The sequence below is a fragment of the Dermacentor andersoni genome, chromosome 2 (genome assembly GCF_023375885.2).
Source record: "Dermacentor andersoni chromosome 2, qqDerAnde1_hic_scaffold, whole genome shotgun sequence".
NCBI classification, from domain to species: Eukaryota; Metazoa; Arthropoda; class Arachnida; order Ixodida; family Ixodidae; genus Dermacentor; species Dermacentor andersoni.
In genome coordinates, this window is record NC_092815.1 from 134680032 (window position 1) to 134706105 (window position 26074).

Sequence of the window (26074 nt, forward strand, 5' to 3'; positions counted from 1 at the left end):
GAAAATACCGGACTGAAGCTAAGGCAGAGGGCGCCAGGCACCAACAGAAATAACTAGTTGTTTAGCAACTTAACAAATTCTGTAAATAACAATGGCAATAGTGCATAGAACTTATAAAGCTCTTAGACATAAAATTAGACGTTCTGCAGACTATCTATAATAACCTCCACCTTTCTTTTTCTCTCTCTCTAGACTGTGTACAAGCGTTATGGACAAACTTTCTACGGAACTGCCAAATATATTTATTTTTCCGCGCTAACGGTCCATTCCTGGCAAATACGTTGTAGAATCGCAACTTACCTCGTCATCACCGTTCAGATGCGCTTCATGGTTGCCGTTCAAACCGCCATTAGAATGGTGGTACCTCTCGTGCATGTTCACAATGGTTTCTGAAAAAGAAAAGGTATTTCTTCTTCAAGAACTGCCCGCATGTATTGATTTTTTCTTGCCAGTCCTGCCCTGGGCGTTTTTCGCCACCTAATACCGTGCAACATTGCGCACATATTGAACATGTAGTGAAGTGCCGGAGTTACGTTATATTCACATACCGCTTCTAGTCCAAACCTATCGCATTCGCCACAGTGAATAATACATTGGTGCGTTTCAGTGTCACCAAGATGGTTGCAAATGTACTTCGCGTCTCACGAAATGCATTAGAAATTGCTTTAAAATAAGGAAGATGAGATAATTAATTGATTTCCGCGTCCTTGCTGTTACCACGGACGCGCACATTTGAAAGTGATCCGATGTAGCAATTACCCAAGTAATTATGCTAATTAGACTCATTAACCCTTTAACCAAAATAGCCTAGTAATTGATTCCAATGGAAGACATGAAGCGCACAATATAAGGAGCTCATAACCGCATAAACACAGCAAAAGACTTTACACTGCTAATTTTTACAGCGTAATTAATTCCGGTGAATTTCACACAGAAAAGTGAAACTGAACAGCTGAAGAATGCAAACGTTACACCGTTGGTAGATGCCCATGAATGACGTTAATGCTCGTTTCTGATCGGTGGGCGAGCCTTAAGCGAGCGTCTTTATCAAGCCGCGATCTCCCCCGCTCCATGCTTGCATGATGCGAAGGGAAGCAAGGCGGATCAACAGAAATTCTGAACCACCGGCAACAGTGTTTTGCCGACTAGACTGTCGGCTCATGAATCTGCATGTGCCCGGATGAGCATTGCTGCTTTACGGTTACTGCAGATAATATATACAGATGCAAAGTACGTGTTGTGTGTCAGAGGAAGAAGTCTTCAGCATAAATTACTGCGTTTTACCCTATAACCCGGCCACGGGGAGAGCAGACCTGTGCCTACGCGGAGTGCCCCCCTTTTCCGGTCTATGGACATGCTGTAGAACCCCCAACCATAGCTGTAAGACAAAACAAAACAGGCGCTGGCTCCTGATCAAAGTAAACAAGAAATAATAGCGCAAGAACTTGTGCGACTAAACAGCGTAGACTGTATAACTAATTAGGCCTACCTTCTGCATTTCCTTCACTCTCAGTTAAGAATTTCTGCCAGCGATGAGTCATAGAAGAAGACGTCATAATAAACGTCGCAAGTGCTGGGGCGCTATACCTTAAAACTATTCCAAACTTTTCTATTCCAATTCTGCAATCAGCCCTCCGCGATTGGTCAAAAACGTTTTGGACCACCCCCCCTTCACCTGTGGCCACCCTCACTTCATGCGACGTCACTAAAAACGCTATAGCTCCCCATTTGGTATGACGTGTACACACTGATTATGCGTGATTCGACCGAACAAAAGAAAAATAGTTATTTCTGATTCGACGCCTTTTCTCCGTTAGCCCTCGGCTATTGGTCAAAAGTTTTCTGGCGACACCCACTTCACCTGCCTTTCACGCGACGTCACAAAACCGCAAAAACTCACAGCGTCAAAATGACCTGTACGCCTTAAAGACGTATTAGTATGCCGAACAAAACTCAATTTTCTTCTGAATAGCCGCAGGCTGCCCCGTTCCGAAAGGAATCGAAGATGGCTGCCGCCCATCGCTCAGCCACTTCCTAGTCACAGCTGCCGGAGAGCATCGATTTATTTGCGTATAATAAATATTTGGGCGTGGCCGCGTAACGTTTTCAAGCACTTTTGGTACGTTTAGGACCTCGTTCTGCCAACTCTTCTTTGCTGAGGATTCGTTTAACCGTCATTCTTAAGCTTCCGTTGCATGCCGCCGCGATTTTCGACCAGCCACCGCAAGCTAAGCAAGAGAAAGCGGCCCAATCGCAGACGCCGGCACCACCCTCTTTATCCGGTTATCGATTTTCAGTGCAGTGACTCGGCCCCATCGTATCCCTCTCCACTTGAGTGTGCTCCTCGCCTCTTGTCAGCCAAGTAGATAAGACAACCAGCCCAGTGTAGGCAATGTTATTCGTTTTTCAAGCAAACAAAAGTGACCTATGAGGAGATCGTTTGATTGGTCTCTTCAGACAACCCTGCTGGTGACCGCACGATGCTTGCGTCGGCAGTTACGCAAATTTGACGTAAGGAGATTGGAATAAAAAACATATTGGAATAGTTTTACGTTATAGGGCCCCTAATCTGCTACATTCGTGGCCATATTGCATAAATGGGAAACTCTCACTCTGGATATAAGGGGGTGCGAGGGCTTTGAGCCTGCTGACAGTATTGCCGAGGTGTGTTGCGTTGGCCAGCTGATTCCGTTTGATGATTTGTTCCAGTCCTAGCTTCTCAGGATACTGCAGGTAGTAGTCGGCTGTCTTGCCTTTCTGCGGACGGGAAGCGAGCGATACATTAGCGTTGGTATACATGTTTTGCACACTTCACATCAGACGTGTATATTCGACAAGAGAGATCATATGTCAACGTCACTCTGAGGCGATTAAAAATTTTAGCTTGGCCGTAAACGTGGTACAGTTTACGGAATACTGAAATGCCGGGAAGACATATGTGGCCAGCAGTGACGCTGGCGTCATCATGTGACGCTGATGTCAACCACAGCACACGTAACATTAATTGCAACACGTACGTTTTAGCTATCTGAAGGTTCGAAGGCATTGGCGGTCATTCACGTATAGTTGGTTTCTTTTTCTTAACTCCACAATATAGTGCTAACTCAGCACAAGGACATATCTAACACTTCGTGGCTGTTGATGCGTCACAAGATAACGCTAAAAGCACTGCTACTGCTCTTTGTTAGTATAATGGACGTATCCGGTGTTCCGGTATTCCATAAACTTTAATACGCTTACGAATAGGCTACTTTTGTATATTATTAACTTGGCGTTCACACTAAGAATGACCACAAATGTACGTCGGTTGTCGATGCACATATCCGTGTCGCCTTATTGTACCGTCGACAGGAGCCACTGGCTCGTTATCCACTTGCAGTGGGCCGTTTCTCTCTCTCTCTCTTTCTTGTACCTGTGGAAGTGCGCAATTCACATGCACCTGCCCCCTTCCATCGGTCCATATTTTCAGATTGCCCGTACCTACGGGAACGGGTTTAAGTTGCACTACCTTCGAGATTAGCCCGCAGTTCTTACACTGCTCTATCCCTGGGATCGGCCCACGAAAGAGACAAGAAACATACTACTCACGCTATCTACGATTGTCGTCGGGGAACCGGCTGCGATGAGCATGTTGTACATCTTGCGACCGTCTCTGAGTGCGGCCGCGTAGTGAAGAGGGGTTCGTCCCTCCTGGTGGAGAAAAAAAATAAATAAACGAAAACACCTCCGCTGTACCAGAGTCCTTCCATGTTTTTCTGGTCACGAAACTCCGCCGTCACGCTATGGGAGAGGTTCATATGCTGCCCAAAAGTGCCGCGACGCGGCGCCACTGTGCCACAGAGGGCATCGTTCGCGTACCGAAACGCGTGCGCAGTGCGAGGCGAGCTGAGTGATCGGGTGTGTTCTGTGCATGTGCTGCGCTATTTTTCGAGTACTCGGCGGTTTAGTTGAAGTGGCGGGGTAGGACAACGATGCCGAACACGTGTTGCAAGTAACAGCTGAAGAAGTATCTCTAACAAGCCATTTAAAAAAAAATTGCTGTATTTGTGATTTGGCTACTTGTGTTTTGCCATGTGTTATGAAATGCTTATGCTTTACACTTTCTTGTTTATAGAAACAATCGATTATGCATTCTGTATTTAATGCCATTCGTTTGCTGGTGTTTGTTTCCTGCCCCCCCCCCCCCCCCCCCCGATGCATATCTCTCACGTTTGATGTTATTTCTTTATGCTTATTATATCAGTGTCATGCTTTTAACAAATTTCTTGCATTGTGAATGGTGGACCATTCGCGATCGGACGCCTTTGTGCTGTCTGTATTTCGCTCCGCTTATTTTACATGATAAATAAATGATCGTGCTTGTTTGTTGTTTTTGCACCAACACGTTCTATTTCTTTTCTTGATCGAATTATAAAGTTTTTAACATATTGTAAATAGTTGCGCATTAAGAACCAAAATACCTAGTCTCATCGTTTCTGCGTCGAAACCACGAGCAGCGTGAATAAGTGCTTCGCTTACGTACTGACGCTTCTAAACGACTGCTTGTTAAGGCAATTGCCTAATTAAAATACAGCTAGTTTCAACTGTGCAGCTCCTAACACTTCACGTTCGCCTTAATCCGTTGCTAAAAGCTGCACCGAAGACATTTGAAGACAGTTTGTCTTGCATTAATCCTACCTAAATCTCATTCAGAAATGGCATAGCTTTGCAGAGAAATCTTGAGCGCACGGAGCAGCTCAATTTTCTTTTCTTTGTCATTAAGTATTCTACGGTAGCAGCCCTTTGCAATAACAATTTCATTCTTTTGATCTCCTTATAAGATATTGCCCACAGTCAGAGTCCTCTGCCACAGTTTAACAGAAATTTAGTGAACAGCTGTGCGCATGCTCGGCGAACAATCTGGTGCTATGCGCAACGGAGAGTTGGCGCTTACTTATGGGTAAGCGGGGGTGCAACAGCCCATATGTTTGCATCTGCTGATAAGTGGGACCACTGGTGCTTTGTTGCGAATGCGCGGCGTTTAATTTCAGGCAAATATTAAAAAGCGGAGCCCACCGAAGTGTTGAGGCGAACAGCGATGATGAAGAAATCTGGACCGAGACCGCCCGGCCGTGTACAGCGGACGCATTTCGACGGGGGCGAAATGCAAAAGACCCTTTTATTTAAATTTAGGTACATTTTAAAGACATTTAGTAGCGAAGTTTGTCTTGCATTAATCCTACCTAAATCTCATTCAGAAATGGCATCGCTTTGCAGACCTTTAGGTGCATTTAAAGACATTTAGTAGCGAAGCTTGTCTTGCATTAATCCTACCTGAACCTCATTCAGACATTTATTTACGTTTATTTAAATTTAGGTGCATTTTAAAGGATCCCAGGTGGTCAAAATTAATCCTGAGTCCCCCACTACGGCGTGCCTCATAATCGTATCGCGGTTCTGGCTCTTAAAATCCCAGATTTTTAAAATTTTTATTGGTCTGAGACCGCCGCAAGCTCCATGTTATGAGCGGCATTTTTTTTTTTTCGTCCCGGGCGCTCATATAATGGCAGAAGACGCGCTCAGGCAGTAATTTAAACATAGTCAATGTTAAAAGATAGTTACGTGAAACTAAAGCAACGGTTGAGGAAGTTGAGAAAGCTAGAATACCGAGGCTGCCCCACACACAACCACAGCGGTAGCGGCGTTCGCATGCCCTCTCATGCACGGTTGCGCTGGCTCTATATGAAACTGAGGCGGCAGTTTCGTGACCAGAAAAAAAATGGAAGGACTCTGGCTGTACTTAAATTCTGCGCGATATAATCCACACGAAAGCCAGCTGCCGCTCGAGTTAAGTTCGTGAGGTACCGCAAAATTATAGCCCTTCTGGGCATGTCAAGGGACAGTCCCAGCCACTCTGAAGACAAAACAGGTTTCCCGAAAGGATGATACCCAAGACGTATATTTTCTTGTGAATTAGGGCCAAGAAAACAGTGACAGAAAACATTCTTTTGTATGAGAAAAGAAGATAGGTCGACCGGAGGAGCATAATGCGAACAAAAGCCCAACGAGAACACTGCAGCTTATCTTCGGAGGACTCGGGTTTTCGACGCAACAAAACTTTCAACGTACGTTGTCGTGAGGAAGGCTTCTGTGGGCATGGCACAAATCGAGTGAGTGTACTTACCTAATTACGTCATCAAATATGTATTTAAATAAGCGCATCTCTAATACGGTGAGAGCAAATTTGCAGTACCATCCGGCAGCCGGCCTGCACTTCGACAGTCGCGCTGGACTCCCGACTGTCGAAATGCAGCGTGACTATAAAAGAGTTACATTGACGCATCTCAGTTCTGCATATATCGCAAGAATGCACAGTACCGTCCCGTGTTAAAGTAAACGTGCACTCATTATTCTTCCATCGATAACTCTGGCAATTGGTCAAAGAGTCCACAGACAAGTATTTTCACGTACAAGTCCATCATGGATAACTGAAACAACGAATCTAAAAACGTTGAACTGAAATGCGAACCCATTCGGGCTAACTGAATACCGAAAATCGGCTCTGCAGAAGCCCGCAAGGTGGAATTTTCATGAAAGGGAAAGACTGTCAATCACCCGACTGGAGTACGAAGCTACTGAGCAAGCCAATACGGGTTTCCCACAAATATGTACGTACGTTTGAGCTCACAATAACACATCCTTTCGTTTCCGCTTTCGCCAATTCTTATAATGTTGGCGTAATTTCGGCTTTAACACTCTAGTGTGAGGGCCACGCTATGTCCAAAGATAGATATTATTGATATAGGAAAGACAGAGATCGAATAAGTAGCGCTATGGGATCGTGCTCTAGAGTTATTACTCGCTAAAGGTGTTGTGCATTGAAATGACTCGCTCTATTTTAACTCGTCCACGGATCCAATCAATCAGATTAACCACTTTTTTCTAATGAATGTTTTGGTTATATTGGCTTTATTACTAGATAGGCGTCCCTTTTAACAACGGACTGTACCGGCATGTATTCACGGTAAGTTATGAGATAGAACAGGGGGGGGGGGGGGGCAATTTGTTGCTGTTTATGTTATATCTTGCGTTAAATACAGAACAGAGGCAAGGAACACAGTGGCCTCAACGAGAGCGCGATCTCTGTCTGCTCCTGCCTTCCTTGTCTCTGTTCTGTACTTAGCGGAAGAAATAACATGATCAGATAAAAGCACTGTGCCTACATGCAGTATCAGTTCCTTATACCCCTCAGCAAAGTAATATCTAGAATCTATAAAAGCGTAGAATCATAAGGTTGAATTTCATACGGCGACCACTACCCTAACTTCCCCAGCGACACGCGCGCAGATGCGACTGGGACGTTGCTGATGGGCGCTGTAACAACGCGCGGACCTCGCGCAGCGACTGGCCTAGTCTCTGCCGCGCACCACTAGAACAGAACTCACGACGTCCTTGGCACTGAGCGAGTCGCGGAAGTTGTCGGCCAGATGCTGGGCGACGTCCACGTGGCCGTGCATGACGGCCTTGTGGATGGGCGTGGCGCCCATCGAGTCCCGCGCCAGCGAGAGCGACCGGTGGCTCATCAGCGTCTGCACCTCGCGCAGCCGGCCCCGAATCACGGCGCGGTGCACGTCGCTGATCTGCTCCTGAAGGAGACGTCGTCGAAAAGGGGAAGGCGCGCGCGCGCGCTTTGCCAGCTTGCCAAGTCACGTCACTATTGTAGCTCCACACACACACACACACACAAGAACAATCTTTACAACTCGGGCCCCACGTTGGCGTGAAACAGGTTTATTGAGGAGCGCCACATACCTGCAACAGCACATACCCTGTGGCCAAAGTTGGTGTTAAAGAGAAACATTCCAGGATCGGCGCGTGCCCAGCTGCACATAGCCAGTGAGCTAAATTCACATCACAGAGGTTCACTGAAGTGTGGCGCATACATGGTTTCACATGCGCAGTGATCCAAATTTGAGCGAACGGGATTCATTGAAGACGGCCAGCTGGGAGAGTTGGTGATTGAGCATGTTTCTATGGGTGGGCAGCGCAACCCGGATGAAGGACCTACTTCATGCATGTGAACTCAGACGCATGTGTCAGCCAAAATTCTATCACTCTGCAGGATCAAGAAACTGATTTTTTGAATGGCAAGATAGGCTAACACCCTTGTAAACGTCACTTTACACGCGTTTACATTTTCTGTATATTACAGTCCGTTGCTTGAAATAAACCAGTTGTTAGTCTGCGCTCGTGTTGTGTACTTCCTCTCGTCCTTCGTCCGGGTTGCGCTGCCCACCCATAGGAACATATTCATTGAAAGGCGGCACATACAGGCAGTGGCACACATACCCAGTAATACAAGTTCGCGTGAAATGGTTTAACTGATGGCGGCACATACGCAATGTCACATGCACGTGACCCAAGTTGGTCCGACGATAGGTTTCGAACCGGGTTCCCGCACCACAGAGGCTCTAGCCACACAGGTGCTCTAACCATTAGACCATGGACTACCCAGTGACCCAAGTTGGCGGGAAGACGGTGGGAGACAGAAACAGACAGATTGCCAGCTCCAGAAAAATGCATGAAGTACCCTAAGAACGCTAATGGCATTAACAAGGCGTCTCCGTGGCTAATGACTGACAGGAATACCCCAAGGATCCATGTGGGGCCCTTTTCTTTTTCTGGCGCGCATCGACGATTTGCACGGCTATTTCTCAAAAATATTGCATGGTATACGCAGACGGCAGGAATGTCAATACACATAACATTATTTGGAATCTTCACAGACTTTTAGTGATCTATGCCTCTAACTGTTCTGCCACCAACGTGTCACTGTGCATATATGTAATCTATGGTCTAGAAGTTAGAGCATCGAGCTTCGGTGCTGAAGGAACTGGGTTCGAAACCAACCATCGGGCCAACTTCTGTCTCTAAGCATATCCTACTGGGTATGTACCGTTGTTCAATTAACCTCTTTGACTCCAACTTGGTTCACTTGGCATGTGTTGCCGGGTATGTGCCATCCACAATGAGCCTCTTTGACGCCCACTTGGGTCCCCGTGTATGTGCCACAGGGTATGTGTCCTCCTTCAATGAACCTCTTTCAGGTAAACTTGAGTCAATGGGTATGTGCAGCTGGATTTATTTGGCTGTTCAATGACAAAATAATTATTTAACATTTCTCCCGTGCGGGGCGCAATTGAACCGTGTACATTTTATTGAGCCAATCTAGACTGAATATACAGTCTGGTCTGAATATACCCTCTAGTCTGAATATATATTCTCACAGGCAGCACATGCAAGTTCATCGACGCCACTAAATGGCGCAGCTTGTTCAGTGGGCAAGGCGAGAGATGAACGCGGCGTCAAACACGCCTCACACAGGACGCGTTCTGGTGGTAGCAATATGGCACGTCGCTACATTGCTTCAATGCTAATCGCAATAACGTTGACATTCGTCGCGAGACAGATTCTATCGGTTTTTTTTTTGAACAGCCGAAACGAAAACTGAACCTTAAAAAAGAGCTTATGATGTTCTGCGAAAACTGTTGAACTGGCTTGAACCTAATTGTCTTCGAGCCAACATAGATGAAAGCAACTACATAGTATTCGCCACGAAAATGAACTGACTAACGAACACTAAATTTTAAAGCTTTAATTATTGTCATTTGCAAATGGTTAATGACACGAAATATTTAGTAGTTTATCTTGAGCTCCAACTACAATGGCCATAAACACATGCACGAAACTACACCGACTGTCTACAAAGAGAACCCTAATACTTTATAAATTATGTCATGTCTTCCCATTACATACACTTCAGACTTTCTATATTGCAGCTTAATACATTCACATATTACGCATGCAATCAACATTTACGAACTCACGCGCGACAGCCCCTTATTGCCCATCCTTATCGCACAAGTATACTGCGCTTCCGAGCACTGTTTTGCTTAAAAAGGATGGGCTCGATTAGATTCACTTGTCCGCTGCTTACCTTACAGCCCGTAAAGCACTGCTTTCATTACCATGTTCTCCTTTAGAAAAGATTATGCACAAAATTACTCTATGTCCTTCAGTAAAAATTGCTTAACAGAATATCGCATATCCGCTACGATCAACGGCCTCGAACACGCTACAGGTGTGGCGAAAGCCCGCACTAATTATGGCTCTTTTTCCTTTTTTGTATTCTCCAGCAGAGTTGCGGAATAAATTACTGACAGATCTAATACCACAACAGTAATTTATTTGTTGCCAAACTTATTCTTCGCACTTTCATGCTTGTACGAGCATTCAACCAATGAAGACGCACGAGACTTGTGCCGTCGTAAATATTATTTTTCTTCCCCCTTTTTCTACTTCTCTTTTCAGACGCTAATTATGTTTCTATAAAAAGTCTAGAAACCATTTTTACAACTTCTGCAAGGGTTCTACCTTTACACAATACCCAATGTGTAGCCCTTCGTGCAATGAAGAACTTGTAAACTTATATGTCGCTTATGTGACCGCAGCTTCTCTCCGCTCTACCTACTTTAAAACCAACCTCCTTCGCCTCTCGTCCTTACGTCGAATCACTGAAATTTCTGTATTTGATTGTGAACACTTCTTATTTCTCATTGGGCTCTCGCTATTTAACACCCGTCGATCAAAGCCCAACTCGCCAATATCACGAACTAAGCACAGCACATTACAATGACCTTTACTAACACAACATTTTCATTTCTTCTAAGGACCATTGAGCAATGGAAAGGTTTACCGGGTGTCATCCGTAGATCACAACTAAATTAATTAGTATTTAGACTGGTTGATACGAAATTATTTTATTGTGTTGTTCTTGCTTTCTGTCAACTTGTCAATGTTAATGTGCCTGCTTCGGCTGCTTGTTTTGTGTTTTATATGCTTGTAATTCCACTCATGCCACAGCTAGCCCACTTAGGGCTACAGTCTGCCAAAAAAAAAAAAAGAAGTACCACCCAAGAAGGGTAATTGCGAAAAAAAAAAAAAAAAAAAGACACGAGTGTGATTTTGAATTATCGAAAATATCTGACAGCTTGAAGGTCGCTTGGCTTCTGTGCATTGAGGTTCTAAGGACAGCGTTGTCTTTTGCGCACCGTCTTTAGGAATGGAATTAACAAATGCATCCCCGCATTTCGGCCAGGAGTTGCCACTCGCCAGGGGTGCGCATTTGCATTAATGTGCTCACGATATATCCGGGCACGATGTCCAGAAACTCCTGCACGACCGGGTTCGGGCTGGTCTCGCCCAACAGACGGTCGCCGTGGCCGTGAAGAACAAGCTCTTCAAGGGCCTCGAGGTTTCCCTGGCCGATGATTTCACGGATCTGTACCTTCAGACCCGCTGGCTCTGCAACGGGGAAAAAACAGTATTAATAATAACGATTGCCAGTTTCGCCCCAAGGCGCAGCATTGAAAGTGATAGCAAAGTTTAGCTTTGCGCCGAAGGCGCCTCAGAACGCTGCCACGACGATGCGGACGTGACAACGACGCTGTGGGTGTAGCGCTTGGATGGTACACACGAGATGAGGTCGAAGTGAAAACCGACGGCGTTGGTCAGCGTACTAAGAAATGATCAGATAAATTTAGCTTGACGTTCGACCACGGCGTGGTATGCATACGGCTGCTCAGCACGAACGCTAACGTGTGTGCGCACTGCGCTGGTGCTTGTAGTGGAAGCCAGCTCGGGCAGAGACGATTGGGCGGGGCGCGCATGTCCACTTGGCTTCGTCGCTTTTGAAGCCAAACGCACTTCTCGTTTCTCGAGGGCTCTTCAACGTTCTTCGCGTGAGCCGCACATGTACCGTCGACAGTAGGACGGCACGACAACACCGACGCCAACTGCGACGGCAGAAATGCGCGTCGAACGTCAGTATATTTGTTATCGCAATAGAGAAGGAAGTGTCGCATTTGAAAGAAAAATAGCCATGCCACGAGAGAGGCCGGTGCACATGCAACAAGGTACCATGAGCCGGACGAATGAAACGCAAACAAAACATTTCAATAACAGGTATGGAGTTCTTATTAAGCGCACGAATATCTTCCCTTTAGACGTGTACAATATGTTTATCATAGAATCCCGTTGATCTTGTTTTGATGCACTGAATACTTCTGCCTTGTCTTGCTTTTCTTTATTTACTCTTGTCTTGCTCTTTCGATAATACTGCAACACCCTCTTTGTATGCCTCCTCCACCCTTTCTTACGTAGTGCCCACAAGTGATAGTAAATTTAAATACGTCCTTTACCCGAAGGAAATTGTTCGATTTCGCTGCTCTGATATCACTTTTCTTATTCGTGCCAAATTTTACCATGGTTCGAGTAGCGGATCTTGTTGGGAAAGAAGACCCCGCGATTTGTTTTCTTGCTCAGTTCCCAGTTTGCTTCCCGGCGCACTTGATCTCAATGATCACGTAGGAGCTAAATTAATGAAAACCAGAGATGAACGAGTGGATAAAAAAATTTGGAGGACGCTTAAGCGTCGCCTTTAAGAACGGAACGCGATAGCATTCAAAGACCCCTGATTGCTTTTCATGCTTCCCGGCAACTGAAGCTTGTGTAACCGTAACGTTTGCCGCAAAACGCTGGCGGCAAACGCTATGCACGAAGACGAGCTTTCTGGTAGAAACGCGGCCCCTTGCGTGGGTCGATCTCCTGTTAATGTTTCGCACTTTTAATATTTTAGTCTGACAAGAAATAACATAAAATATATGCGCTGTCGGCGTTTTTTTTTATTACATTTGTTTGTGGGCTGCCGTTCTCAAGATTCTGAGGAATAACTTTTTAAAGAATGAGAGGTAAGGTATGAGCAAGTGTCGTGGTAGATGAGTGGTTGGCCATGCGTGATTCGGAATTAGGTGTGAATTCTCTTTTGCTGAAGCGACGTCCGACGCCGGACGCATAATGCCGTCATGGACGCCGGATCTTATGCGACACGGGTCCCATAACGCTATCGCGTTAAATATCGGCTACATAGGGGACGCAGCTGCGGTGGCGTCCGTGCAACGTATTGTGCCAGTTGCAGATGTAACCAAACACACAACTTACATTTATTCATGCAATAAAAAGCTTACATTTTATTGTTCTCATATTTCTATGTGAAAAGGAGTAGACGGTGTCAAACAAAGGCGACAACATCTCCTATGTACAATATAATAAATAAATAAATAAATAAATAAATAAATAAATAAATAAATAAATAAATAAATTACATTCTTACAGTTAGCGAGGCTCTTAAGGTCCAATTTTGTAATCGTGCTCACTTCCTATTCGTATACCGGGCCTTGTTTTTTTCTTTTTCTTCTTTTTTTTTTTTGCAGAGCGTGTATGGGAACTAGGGTACAAAAGTACTCCCTACAAGGTTTCAATGTCGCGGGATTGAATCCGGCCATGGTGGCCACATTCAGATGGGGGCGAAATGCGACAACAGCTGTGCACGATCTCTTAGAGTTCGCTACCAGATCAAAGGCATTTATTTGTTAGGCTGCCTGCATGTCTGTCACATCATCTCACGAGAAATATTCCTTTATGAACACCATCTCGCTCGCAGTCTGTTATTTCATGTTATTTCTGTCCTCTTTCTGAAAGAAATTTTAGATATTTGAAACCGTAATATTTAAAAAAAAATCGTTTTCGGTTTCATTTTGAAATCAGATATTGACATTCTGTTTGAAAACATACAAATATAACTGACAGAAAGGGAAAGATTGGAGCGAGCAAGCTGGCTTCTGCCACCGGAAAGGGCATGACCCCCATAGCCCTTCAGGAGGGAAGGGGGAGAAACAGAAATGGAAGATAGACACAAAAGAAGAAGCTAAGGTGGTTGGGTTATAGATTACAAGGGTCCCATTGAAAAGGCGCGAAGCGGCGCACTTCTGGCAACTCCATATCACCTGTAGGGAAGGTGTGTAATTTGCACAAGAGAAATACGCGCACTTACTGAACTAAAATAAAGTTATAGTATTAAAAATCACAAAATGACACTTTAACTCGTTCACGCACTAACGCATGTGAAAGAGGGAAGAGGAATCGGGGAAGGGGGAAAGAAGATAACAACGACGCGCGCGTCACTGCATATAAAATTGACCTTTTACAGCACTTTGAGTGCATGTCCGTGACAATAAAGAAGTGTTTCGATGTTAATGAACGCGGCCCTTTCAAGGCCAGTAGTTGGTCGGGACGTAAAAGGAGAAACAAAGAAAGAAAGTGGCCCGTCACGAAGACTAGGTACAATAGCGGCGGCAAAATAATACAGTACGCAGTAGGAGCAGAAAAGAACTTGTCACCAGAGGTTTAATAAGTCAACGTCGCAATAATGGCAAATAAGCTCGAACATATCGGCTACACGCCTTTCGTAATCGCCGTCTCCTTCACAAGTGTCCAGGAGCCGAATCGCAAAGTTTTTTTTTTTTATTCGTAAGCACTGCTTGCCAATGGTCGGGTGCATTCGCTAATGATATGTGCATCACGATTGGTTGACATTAGGTCTTACGAACAATTCCAGCACAATAACCTTTTGTGAATACGGACCCAGATTTGGCCCTAACAGCGCGATTATTTTTCTTACTCACGCGGAAAAAAACTTCATAAGATTGATGGGGTTTTAAGTTACAAAGCCGCGCAATAAGCTACAAGGAATGCCTTAATCAAAGACTCCAGAAGGAATTTTTACTTGGGCTTCCTTTATCACCCTGGTCTGTGTTCGTGAGAGTTCTTAGGCTATTTAAGCTAAAACTTCTCGTAAGAACTGATTACAGCCAATAGTTATGGTGGACCTATTATTACCGAAGGCGGCCCGACAATAGCGAAAAGCATTTGCCAACGAAAAGTTTTGTGAACTCGGCCCTCGAATCGGAGCAACAGGAGCACTTTGGATTTCGTTACTACCAGAATATCAGCCATCGGGACACGGAAAAGAAGCCGTGAATTACATGATCGACCGCAAAACGACATAGTCACTGAGGAACTGTGGTGGTTATTCTGTCAAACGAGCTTAATCGCTTAAGCAGCGCCAGCTGCAAAAATTTTTTTTGTTTTATTTTGATGCGCCGATATCCACTGGAGCCCACTGACTTAGGAGGTGCTTGCAAAATTGCGCACTTGCAAACAAAGACAGGACGCCCGCTTAATATATAAGGTGCTTTCTTTTTTTTTATTTTAGAGCGAAAACTCTACTCCTCCAGGTACAATTTCCAAGGTCAATCTTGGGGTGCGTTTGACCTTTAGCCGCAGGCGCGCAAGTGTGAAGCTGTCACGTCACGTCACGTGATCCGCTGCGGAGAGGCGTCGCCGCTGCGCTCGCTCGAGCCTCGCCGCTGTGTACCACGTGACTAGGCGAGGATTTAGCAGCCGCTTCGCCTGCTTCGCCGGCGCTTGGTCGCGCAGTCTCGCCATGGATGAAGCACGCGCCGGGGCGAGCGCGTCCAGGCTGAGTCTGAGCACGCAGCCGAAATAGCTCGCCGGGAAGAAGTATTGAAGAACCGTGTCTAACCATGCTTAACAGAGCTCCCGCTCATATAGCTAGGTTCAAGTCACATTGAACCCCAGTCTCGTTTTTTTTTTTCACATTCAGAATTTATAAATATAGCCTGTGGCATATAGCGTAATGGACCCCAGGTGGCCGAAATTATTGCGGAGTCCCCCACTACGGCGTGCCTCGTAATCAGATCGTGGTTTTAGCCCGTAGAACCCCATAATTTAATTTATTTAATATAACTCCATGAGGTTGATTACTCAAAGTGGTGTACTACATTACTCCCACGAGAACTCGAAATACATAACAGACTAATTAAAAAAATAATTAATTAGACTTTATATTAAACACGTACTTTATAGTACATATTGCAATTTACTATTCGTACGGTCGGCGAGCTTGCAATTCATAAACACTTGGAATGACATTTAAAGATGGCATGGATTTCGATATAGGCGCCGTTTCACTTGCGATAAAAATGCACTATTATCTCACTCACTTCTTTTTATAAACCACCGTTTTGTGCACTGCAGCCCAAAAGTAACTAGAACGCCCATGTATTCGTAGCACACTTTGGGAACGAATACTTCGAAACTGGTGTCATCCTGAAAATTCGTTGGAAGTGAATACGCCTTGCAAATTCACCAGCTACAATTAGAAAATTACAGTGCGTGCCATGATGTAATTAATTAAAAAATGCTAACAATTTAGTTTTTCGTAATAAGTCGGTTACGCGTTTCGAGTTCTCGTGAAACTAATCGCCACCGTTTTCGAGTTTTCAAGCTAAATGACTATAATTATGCTGTCGGCCACAGGCGATATATCTGTGCTCTTAAAACATATCTGTGCTCTTAAAAAGAAAAGAAGGCATGCAAACGCTCATGGCGACGAAACATCAACAACAGCGCAAGTGTATTGCACGAGATGCGCTGCTGGCAACAGCTCGACCATACAGCATCCTCTACGAGACTGGACCGGCCTGCAAAACAAAAGAGACCAGTACTTGGATCCTCGCATCACGTATTCTTTGCAACACGTCTTTGCAACGCAAACTCCTGCGCAGGTTCGGTGAACGTGCCAAAGAGAGATTGAGTTTGGGCATTCGGATAGTGCGAATCACCGGATACACATGACACTGCGCGCGCGTTTTCCCTTTTTCCTCTGCGAATTTGTTAAAAGGAATCAATCGATCCATTCGAAAAGTTAGTCTCGATTCACTTACTTGCGGAGTAGCCACGAATGCTGGCAGTGCTGTTTTCACCCGACTTTCTTCTGCGATGTTTGGCCTTCTTGGAGCGGCTCGACGAGGTGCCTTCTTTGAGCTGCTCCAGTGTCAACTCGCCGGGTGCGTCGAGGTAGAAGTCGGGGGTGTGGCCGTACTGCACGAGCAATGCGCGCGTCACTTACGTTTATTTTATCTATCTATCTATCTATCTATCTATCTATCTATCTATCTATCTATCTATCTATCTATCTATCTATCTATCTATCTATCTATCTATCTATCTATCTATCTATCTATCTATCTATCTATCTATCTATCTATCTATCTATCTATCTATCTATCTATCTATCTATCTATCTATCTATCTATCTATCTATCTATCTATATATATATATAGTTTTAGAAACGAAGGTGCACACTTACGAAAATTGCATCTTTAATGTTTTTAACGTTTCGGCCGTGGCACGGCCTTCGTCAGAATAAACTACCTATGCACCGGACCCACAGAACTTCTCATTGAACTATATATATATATATATATATATAGCAACGAGAGGAAAGGCAGTGAGGTCAACAAGACGAGTGTCCAGTTTGCTACCCTACACTGAGGGTGAGGGAAAGGAGGAATAGAAAGAAGAAAAGAGGAAGGAAGTAATGACTGTATGTGCAGTGAAGCACCGTGACACCAAAGTGGAGTTGCATAGGTGGTGGTCTGGCGTTGATGACAGCTGGGACGACCAAAGAGCCAGCGGTCGTTGCGCGAATAGGAGGCTGCGGGTGAGCTATGAGGCTTATCCCGAAACACTGGCAAAGTCGTGCAGGGATTGCTACAGGAGTGGGGACAAATACACGAATCGAAATGTATAGAAAAACAAAACAATGCCCTATAGAAAATGCAAGGATAAAACACCCGCATAAGCAATTACATATAAAACAAGTGGACGCGGATATCTGCCTAAACTTGATCGTGAGAAACATACGGAATACTGCTGGCGCTACTTTAAAAAAAAAGGCATACAAAATACAGGAGCAAGGAACTGCAGAAATAACATACCGAAGAAAATATATCTAAAAGAGCGATACCTAATTTCTTGCTGGTGCTGAAGCAGCTTTCTCCGAGTATTCAGCGAACGGTAACATTGTCGGCTGATCAATAACACCTCCTCTCTAGACAGTTATCCAGTGTATACCGACTTTCGAGACGAAAACACTTGTAAAGCCGAAAATGCAAACACGTGAAATGCGCTTGCGGTTTAGCAACTAACGTGGATAATGAAAGGTACAGGGTAATTCTCACCTAAATACGTAGACGTCCGATGCAGGTAGCAAGAACATAATGCATAGTATAGGCCGGTTTTAAGGCTAGAAAACCCTGAGATCTACAAGTAAATAGTCACTGCCCTAAATAAAGAAAAGTAACAAGACGTTTCCCTTAAGGCTAAACCCCATGAGCGCGATTTTGTGCGCGACAGCGACGAGCGACGGATCGGGCCATCGCGTGAACAGATCGCTCGGTCTTGTCGCGCGATCGCTCGGTTCTGCAAATCTAGAATTCGTCGCTCGTCGCCCGGAAGTGCTATGAGCGACTAACCAATAGCGCGAAGCCGGAAATGGATGTACATAATTCAAGTACTTCTGATTTCCGCAGGGAACGAGCAAACGATTGAATTTTTATACTTGCAAGGATAAGAACCTACTGCAAGACTTTCATAAATATTTTATGCTGCTTTTTACAGTAAAACACATCAACTTAAGGTAATAAAGCACGCGTCACGCTAGTTTCGGCGCCTATATAGCTGCCCTCATACCGGCAACACTGGGGAGACGTCGCTCGAAGTCGTCGCTCGCATGGGGTGCAGCTTGTAGGCGACGAGCGAACGCGACAGCCATTTCCATCGCGTCGCTTGTCGCTGTCGCGTGCAAGATCGCTTGCATGGGGTTTATACTTTACGCAGAGTTCTGGACTCGACGTCCAGTTGCCGATATTACTCACACGTGCAAAGTGTAGTACGCAAGTTTTATGTCGAAAGATCACGCAACTTACTCGCGCATTGGTGACAAGTGCAGATGGAATTGATGCGTGTCACCATAACGGTCCTCCAATGTGGTTTCGAATTCTTACCCTGCTTTGGCCATTGAAATCGTCATTCTCATTAAGTCACATGCGCCAGGTCAGCTTTCGCGCGCAAGCGGCGAGGGCAGACAAAGGCGGCACAAACTCCTGTGTCCGATGGCCAAGCGATGACTGGAGCATGCACGCTGCCACCGAAGGAATGACGCTATTGTCACGTGGTGGTGACGTACACGTGTCACTATCAAAGCGTACACGTGTCACTATCAAAGCGATCGCGGTCACTCACAACATCGGTGGCGTTCTCGTCGGACCCCGCCGTCTTCAGCATCCGGTAGATCTCGCCGTTGTCCTGCAGCACGGCAGCGTAGTGCAACGGCGTCCTGCCTTGCTGCAAACGCGCAGGAGAATAGCGTACCTCTCTGTAGCGCATTTCACTTCGTCGATGCTTTCACTGAGCATGGCACATACGTGTATACTCTGTGTTACCTGGGAAGTTTATAAGGAAGTAGCAAGTAAATAATGTACAGTAAGCGCTGAGGCGCCCGACTCGCATGTTAAATATGCTTTATGTCTGTGAAAGTCCATCGTATAGGCCGGTAACGCACGCACACACAATCACGCATGCACGCACGTACTCATAAACACGTGCGTCAAAGATTTTCTTGCTAAAAATTATGTTGAAGGGAGAAATTGAGATAAGAAAGGAAGGAAGGATAGGTGTTAAATTATCCGCAAGAAGAGCCCGCGCGATAAACAAGAACCTGGAGATTATTTACAAATATATTAAGAAGGTGTAAGCTCACATGGGATAATGCTACGAGCGTGCGAAATGCAATTTTTGAGACGGAATCGGATGCGAAACGAATAGCGCCAGAAGTGAATGGAATTCGAAACCACCGAGCATGTGGCACCCGCCTCCACCTAAATTTCTGTGTATCTCCGGTAAAATGCATTGGTTCCCCCTCCCTGTCCCCCCCGCCCCCCCCCGGAAAAATATTCGAGGTTACACCACTGCTTGTGCTCCAATTTTATGTTTGATCGCATGCAGCTGACGATTTAAGCTGTGCAAAACCTATTCGAGAGATACTCGTATTTACGAATAATGACTCTTCGACTCGAAGACCCAATCGAATTGGACAATATTCGATTCGTTATTCCGAACTTCTGAATGTTCGCACACCCCTACGGATAACACTGTAGTTAAAGGGTACGTCACTTTCGAATCAGTCATGCGCATGCACTGGATGGACAAAGTCGACTTCACAATCTCGTTACTCTGCGTGATGCCACGAGGAAGGCATTTCTTCAATTGCGGCACTCACGTGGTCCCTAGTGTGCATGACCGCGGGGAAGTGCTGCACGAAGTAGGCGACCAGGGCGCGCTGCTGGAAGAGCACGGCCTTGTGCAGCGGGCTGGCGCCCTGCTGGTCGCGGCAGTAGGCCAGCTGCCGGCGCTCCTCGGCCAGGTTGCGCACCTCCTCCAGGCGGCCCTGCATGGCGCCCTCGTGCATCTCCTCCATCTGCGCCTGCGCAGTGGTGGCGCCGGCCACGGCGACGAGTCCAAAGGCGGAAGGGTCGCTGAGTAAGGCTTCGTCAGCACGTGCGCTCACATGCGCTCAATTCGTGCGTTGGACACTAGCGAAAAACAAAATGCAGGCTGACAGTTCTTTGTGCAGAGGAGAGATATATCCTTTGCATACCCACGTGACAACGAAAGCGGTACGGTTAACGGTCAGCGTTGGCCAAGTGTGCGGTTAGCGAGACCCAAACTGTAGTGCCAGTATGGCGAAAGTTTAGTCGGTAAACCGTACACTCTCAGGCCGATAGCGCAATAATCACAAAGCACAAGAAGAGGAACTCTCTGTGTCCTGTGTCCTCTGTGTCTATTGCTGTCTCTCTGTGTCCCTTCATAGCACAATATACTCGTCTGAGCCGCCCCACGATACCCAAATTATGGCGCTCTTTGGTCATACCTGGCCCTTGCGCCATTAAACACCACACAATCAATTCAGTTATATTCAATGGAATACGATACCCAAATTGAAGAAACTGTGGCATGCATTAAGCTCGATGCCTAGCGATAAAGTTAGGTACGTTTATGCTGCCCGAAGCGATCTGGTTTGTTCAAACGTGACAATTCGGCTTCTTTTCATAATAGCGTAAACTGCTTGACGAGGCTTCGACAAAGAAATACTGTGAAAAGATGCTTGCTCGCGCTCACTACACAAGCAATAGGCTCTCGCAGCAAATTCCAGTACTCAATGTCCTGTGTCAGCGCTCTTCTCAACCCTCATGTAAGCGCGGACAAGGCAACCGTCGCATGTTGAAGCTGCATCCTCGTTTTAGACGTCGTCTCGCGGCATTTGAGACGCACTTCACGTTTGCTTTTCGCCGTCTGTGTCGCCGCAACAGTCTAGCTCAAGTTAGTATCAATTTTGCCGAAAGCTGACATCCGCACTATGATTAAAGCGCTTCCATACACTTCCGCATACATCCGATTTTATATCGATATCGTTGATATCGATAAAAGACTTTTAAAAATTGTATGGTTAATTGGTCCCAAAATTACACATTGACTTGAGGGACGCCGTATATTGGAGGGCTCTGGATAAATTTTCGACCAATATCAGCACCTTAATATGTACCCAAATATAAGTAATCGAACGCTCTTTAGAATTTCGTCCCCACCAAAATAAGCCCCCCCCCCCCTCCCCCCGCCCCCGGGCCACGGGAATCAAACCCATGACCATGTACTCAGCAGCGGAGCGTGGCCAGAGCCACTTAGCTAGAGCGGCGAATTTTAAAAATTATTTAATTTTTCATTTTACTACTTCAAAGAACCGTTCGGTGAAGGATATTGCTTAGGCGGTGGGTAACTCCAATAAACGCTAATACATTTAATGCAGTGCAAACGCATAAGCGGGAAATCAGTGAATATCAGACAGATAAGTATATTTAAATATATACACTTGAGTTCACTGAAAAGAAACCTTAGAAAAAAATTAATCATCTAAACATTATGTATGAATAAAATGAAAACAAAGTGATATACTAAACGTAATGGCGCGCAAGTAGAAAACCTACTAACGACGGCAATGTGGTGTATATTGTACAGTGGGGTGTCAGGCGCCCATCTCATGGCTCCTGACACCTGCTACGCGCTGCAGAGTGTACCTGCACGGCGGGCACCTGCTTGAGGAAGCGGGCCACCTGCGGGATGCGCGAGGAGCGCCCGCGCAGCTGGTCCCCGTAGCCGTCGAGCAGCGCCTGCTCCAGCTTGTCGAGCGCGCCCAGCTTCAGCCAGAACGCGATCGGGTCGTCGCTGGCCGACGCCATGGTGCCCCCAAGGGCATGGTCCCCTGCGGGGGAGGGGGCTCCTGGCCACGCGCCCCCACTCTCGCAACGCTACGCCACGGCTGCGCCCGCCGTGCCACCTGCACGAAACAGAGGACACTGTGTTGGGACGTCCCGTTCGGTACACGGCGATAGGCCTAAGAACGGGGGACAGACGCGACACAAGACAAAACCGTACACAACGCCAGCTGTTTCCTTTTCTTTTTTTTTCTTTTTTGATAGAGGCATACACGCACGGAGGCTTTCGAGACTATATTGGCAAATTCGTTCTCCGTTTCGCGCGCACAACGTAAAGTGGGCAAATCAGAGCATTCCCCCTGCTGTTGCACGGCGGTGCCTTATGGCAGATTGCTGCACGCGCTTGCGTGACAGCAAATTTTTCCCTAGAAAACGTGAGACCGCGTCTTACAGAGTGATTTCCGTTTCAGGCGGCTAAGCTGACCATACGTGAAGCAATGCAACCAACGCGGCAATACAAAGGAACAGACGGCGCATCAGTGTCTGCTGCCTTTATACCAGAGAGTGGCAGAAACTGGAAACAGTGATGTGGCTGGACCCGTCACATGCTTCGGCGAAACCGCTAAAGGTGTTCTTTTGTCGCTGTCGCCTGCGAAGCACTTACACATCGCTCGTGCTGCTAACCCTGCAACCGAAAATGCTAGTAAAGGAATAACTTCTCACCTGATTTGAAAGAAAGTGATCATGTCTCTGCTGGCTGCAGTTTTGTTCAGCTCGGACATTACAGTGTCTGACACTTTCAAAGAAACCACCTGTCAATATTCCGCCATCAATCACAGCTGAGATATGACAAACAGCCTGTCGGCTAGTTTTTAAATTTTGAGAGGGGCTGCCTGTTGACCAGTCACTTTTTTCCCGATAAACGTGATAAAATGTTGCGGTTACATCGGCTTTATTTCCCGGTTGCTGTGCCTTCTTAGGGTGGAACATTCTTTTAGAACCTTTATTTCGTCATTTGCTTTGCATTCGCCCTGTCACGAGGAGCCATGATTTAGAGTTATTTTATTTGCCGCATGTGCCATTTGATGCCATGTAATAGGCCCAGTCAAGCTACAACATCGGCTTTGAGTCCAGGGGCGCTATAACTTAAAACTATTCCAATATGTTTTTATTCCATCTCCTGACGTCAAATTTGCGTAACCGCCGACGCAAGCATCGGGCGGTGACCCGCAAGGTTGTCTGAACAGACTAATAAAACGCTCTCCTCTTTTATAGGAGGTCACTTTTGTTTGCTTCAAGAACGAATTGCCTATACACTGATCATTGCCTATACACTGATCGGCTTGTCTTATCTAATTGGCTGACAAGAGGAGAGGAGCACGCTCAAGTGGAGAGGGATTCGATGGGGACGAGCCAGTGCAGTGAATATCGATAACCGGATGAAGAGGGTGGTGCTGGCGTCTGCGATTGGTCCGCTTTCTCTTACTTAACTTGCGGTGGCTCGTCGAGAATCGCGGCGGCATGCAACGGAAGCTTAAGAATGACGCTAAAACGGATCCTCAGCAAATAATAGTTGGCAGAACGAGGTTGTAAACATGCCGAAAGTGCTCGAAAACGTTACACGACCATGCAAAAAGCTTTACTGTATGCATATAAACTCATGCTCTCCAGCAGGTGCGAGTAGCCAGTGACTGAGCCATCGACGGCAGCCATCTTTTATTCCCTTCGGAACGGGGCAGTCTGCGGCTCTCCAGAAGAAAACTCTGTTTTGTTCGGCGTATTAATGCATCTTTAAGGCGTACACGTCACTTTGACGTGGTGAGTTCTCGTGGTTTTGTGACGTCGCGTGGCAGACAGGTCGAGTGGGTGTCGCCAGAAAACTTTTGACGAATAGCCGAGCGCTGATAACGAAAATTCGCCGAACCATAAATAACTATTTTCCTTTTGTTCTTTCCAGTCATGCATAATCAGTGTGTTCACGTCTATCAGGTGGGGAGCTATCGCGGTTTTCGTGATGTCGCGGGACAGACAGGCGAAGTGGGGGTGGTTCAATTATGTTTTTGACCTAAGGCGGAGGGATGATTGCAGAATTGGAATAGAAAAGTTTGGAACAACTTCCTCCATAACCACGATTACTCCATGCATATAGAAATACGGAGCTCGTCCTTTACTTTGTGCGCATGCGCGTCCCTGCCTGCGCTGGCTCGACGAAAGAAAACAATAACCAAAATGCCTTAGAGGCCGAAGCGCTTTGCTCTCTGCCGAGTGGAAGTATTCAACATGGCTGCCTCCGTGTCGAGTACGCAGCGGCCACACTGTTTCCGTCATTATCATCGGTCCCCGGCCGGGACTGGCGCGGCGCTTAGATACATCGCTGAGCACTGCGGCGGCTGCTGCCGCCCGCTGTCGGCGGCCACGGTCGAGCGCGTCTCCACCGGCGCGGAAACAAGCGTGTGAGCGTTTCCGCATTTTGTCCGCGCACCGCCTACAGAGCGACGCTGGTCGCGTCGAGCGCAGTGCTTCTGGTCCTTCTTCGATTTCTTTTCCTTCTCTCTTTCACTCCTGTATCTCTCGCTTTCGCTTTTGCGTGCCGCAACCTCAAGCCCTCTGCGTGCATGGCCCACTTGCAGCACTCTCTGAATTGCACGTCGCAGTTTGTGGGAACGCACGAAGGAGTGAGCTTTTCTCTACCACGCGTCTTGCATCTGTGAGGCCAACCAGTTGTTGCTGTTGTTGGGCAAGCCTTTATTGAATTTCGAAATTGCGGCATCCGCTAGTTCAAGCTTCGTCACATAAGAGCAAATACATCGAAGGATGGAAGAATAGAGGAAGTAAGGGAACGTTCAATATCACGAAAAGGGACACTGGCAGGAAGGCATAAAAGGTAGTGACCGTGGTAGATGGAAGAGTGGATAGTTTCTCAGAGCCATGTCAATCAAGCCGGAAAGCAGAAAAAAAAAAGAAAGAAAGAAAAGAATAAAAAGTCACAGTTTCACCCGACAGGCGAAGCAGTGATTGCGATAGCATATTACTAAACAGCTATGTGACGCAAGGTTAGTCGTTTTATCAGCTGAAGAAAGTGCTGTAAACATTCGCTTACCAACTAAATAAACAAGCAAGTTGTAGCGCGCGCACAGGCAAGCGGGAACACATCTCATTCCATGACCGCGCACCCTCGCTCTCGTAACGCTGGCGTGATGAAGCGCGGCAGCAGCGGCGAGCGAATTGTCCTTCGTGCTGCCTCTCGCTTCAACGCGTACTAGGCGCGCGAGAACGCGGCGCACACGAAGCCATCAGCTATCTCAGGTCTGCTAGCCTTCGAACTCATCGCAAATTCCCTCCAAGATAGGACGCGCGTGGCGGCGCTCAGCTTCCGCAGCTGGAGTTGAAGAGGAGATGCGGACTAACCAGTCACAAAAAAAAAAAAATCCTGACGATAATATGTTTATTACGATTTAATGGTGTTTGTGGGCTCATTTATTGTGTCACGTGACTGGGTGATTGCTAACACAAGCTCTTCAGTGAATATTTATGATATACCGTTAATAAATGTGCCAAAGTTACGTCGTTTCGTTCTAAAGTGATGTGCGCTTTATGGAAACAAAGTTATGAATGAAGGATGATCTTTTTAAAATTTCCCATATGACTTCGTAAATGCAGATTAAATATACTTTATTTTCTTGTACCACCAGTCATGTCCCGTTTTAACACGAAAATAATTGAAACGACAGCTTAAAACGCACACCCAAATTAATTATTGACTGCAAGAATCAGGAGCAAGAAAAAAACAAATCCTTCGCCTTTTATTGCAGAAAGAAGCCCATCGAGTATCCCGCCAGACGTGGTAGTGTTTTTCGGTCAAATTGTCGTGTGTATAAAAATGCGAGCTTTATTTTTCCTTCTTGCTCTGCGGCTTTCTTTTTTTTTCCCCTTACCATTACCGTGCGAGCTGGTATAAACAAGTCCCGTACATAAATATGTACTCTATGACGGCAAGTGA

At 46.2% G+C, this 26074-nt stretch overlaps 1 protein-coding gene across 1 annotated transcript in view; it reads right to left on the reverse strand.

Moving 5' to 3' along the window:
* LOC126540686 (uncharacterized) overlaps positions 1-20341 on the reverse strand; it is an 82565-nt gene extending 62224 nt beyond the window's left edge. The window contains exons 1-8 of the mRNA XM_055076496.2: positions 20085-20341; positions 19049-19150; positions 16686-16842; positions 11183-11343; positions 7425-7625; positions 3589-3690; positions 2613-2757; positions 301-389 (exon numbers count right to left, since the gene is read on the reverse strand). Of these exons, the coding sequence (XP_054932471.1) occupies positions 301-389; positions 2613-2757; positions 3589-3690; positions 7425-7625; positions 11183-11343; positions 16686-16842; positions 19049-19150; positions 20085-20282 (1155 nt within the window). The 5' untranslated portion in view covers positions 20283-20341. The remainder of the gene's footprint in view (positions 1-300; positions 390-2612; positions 2758-3588; positions 3691-7424; positions 7626-11182; positions 11344-16685; positions 16843-19048; positions 19151-20084) is intronic.
* Between the last annotated feature and the right edge of the window lie 5733 nt (positions 20342-26074).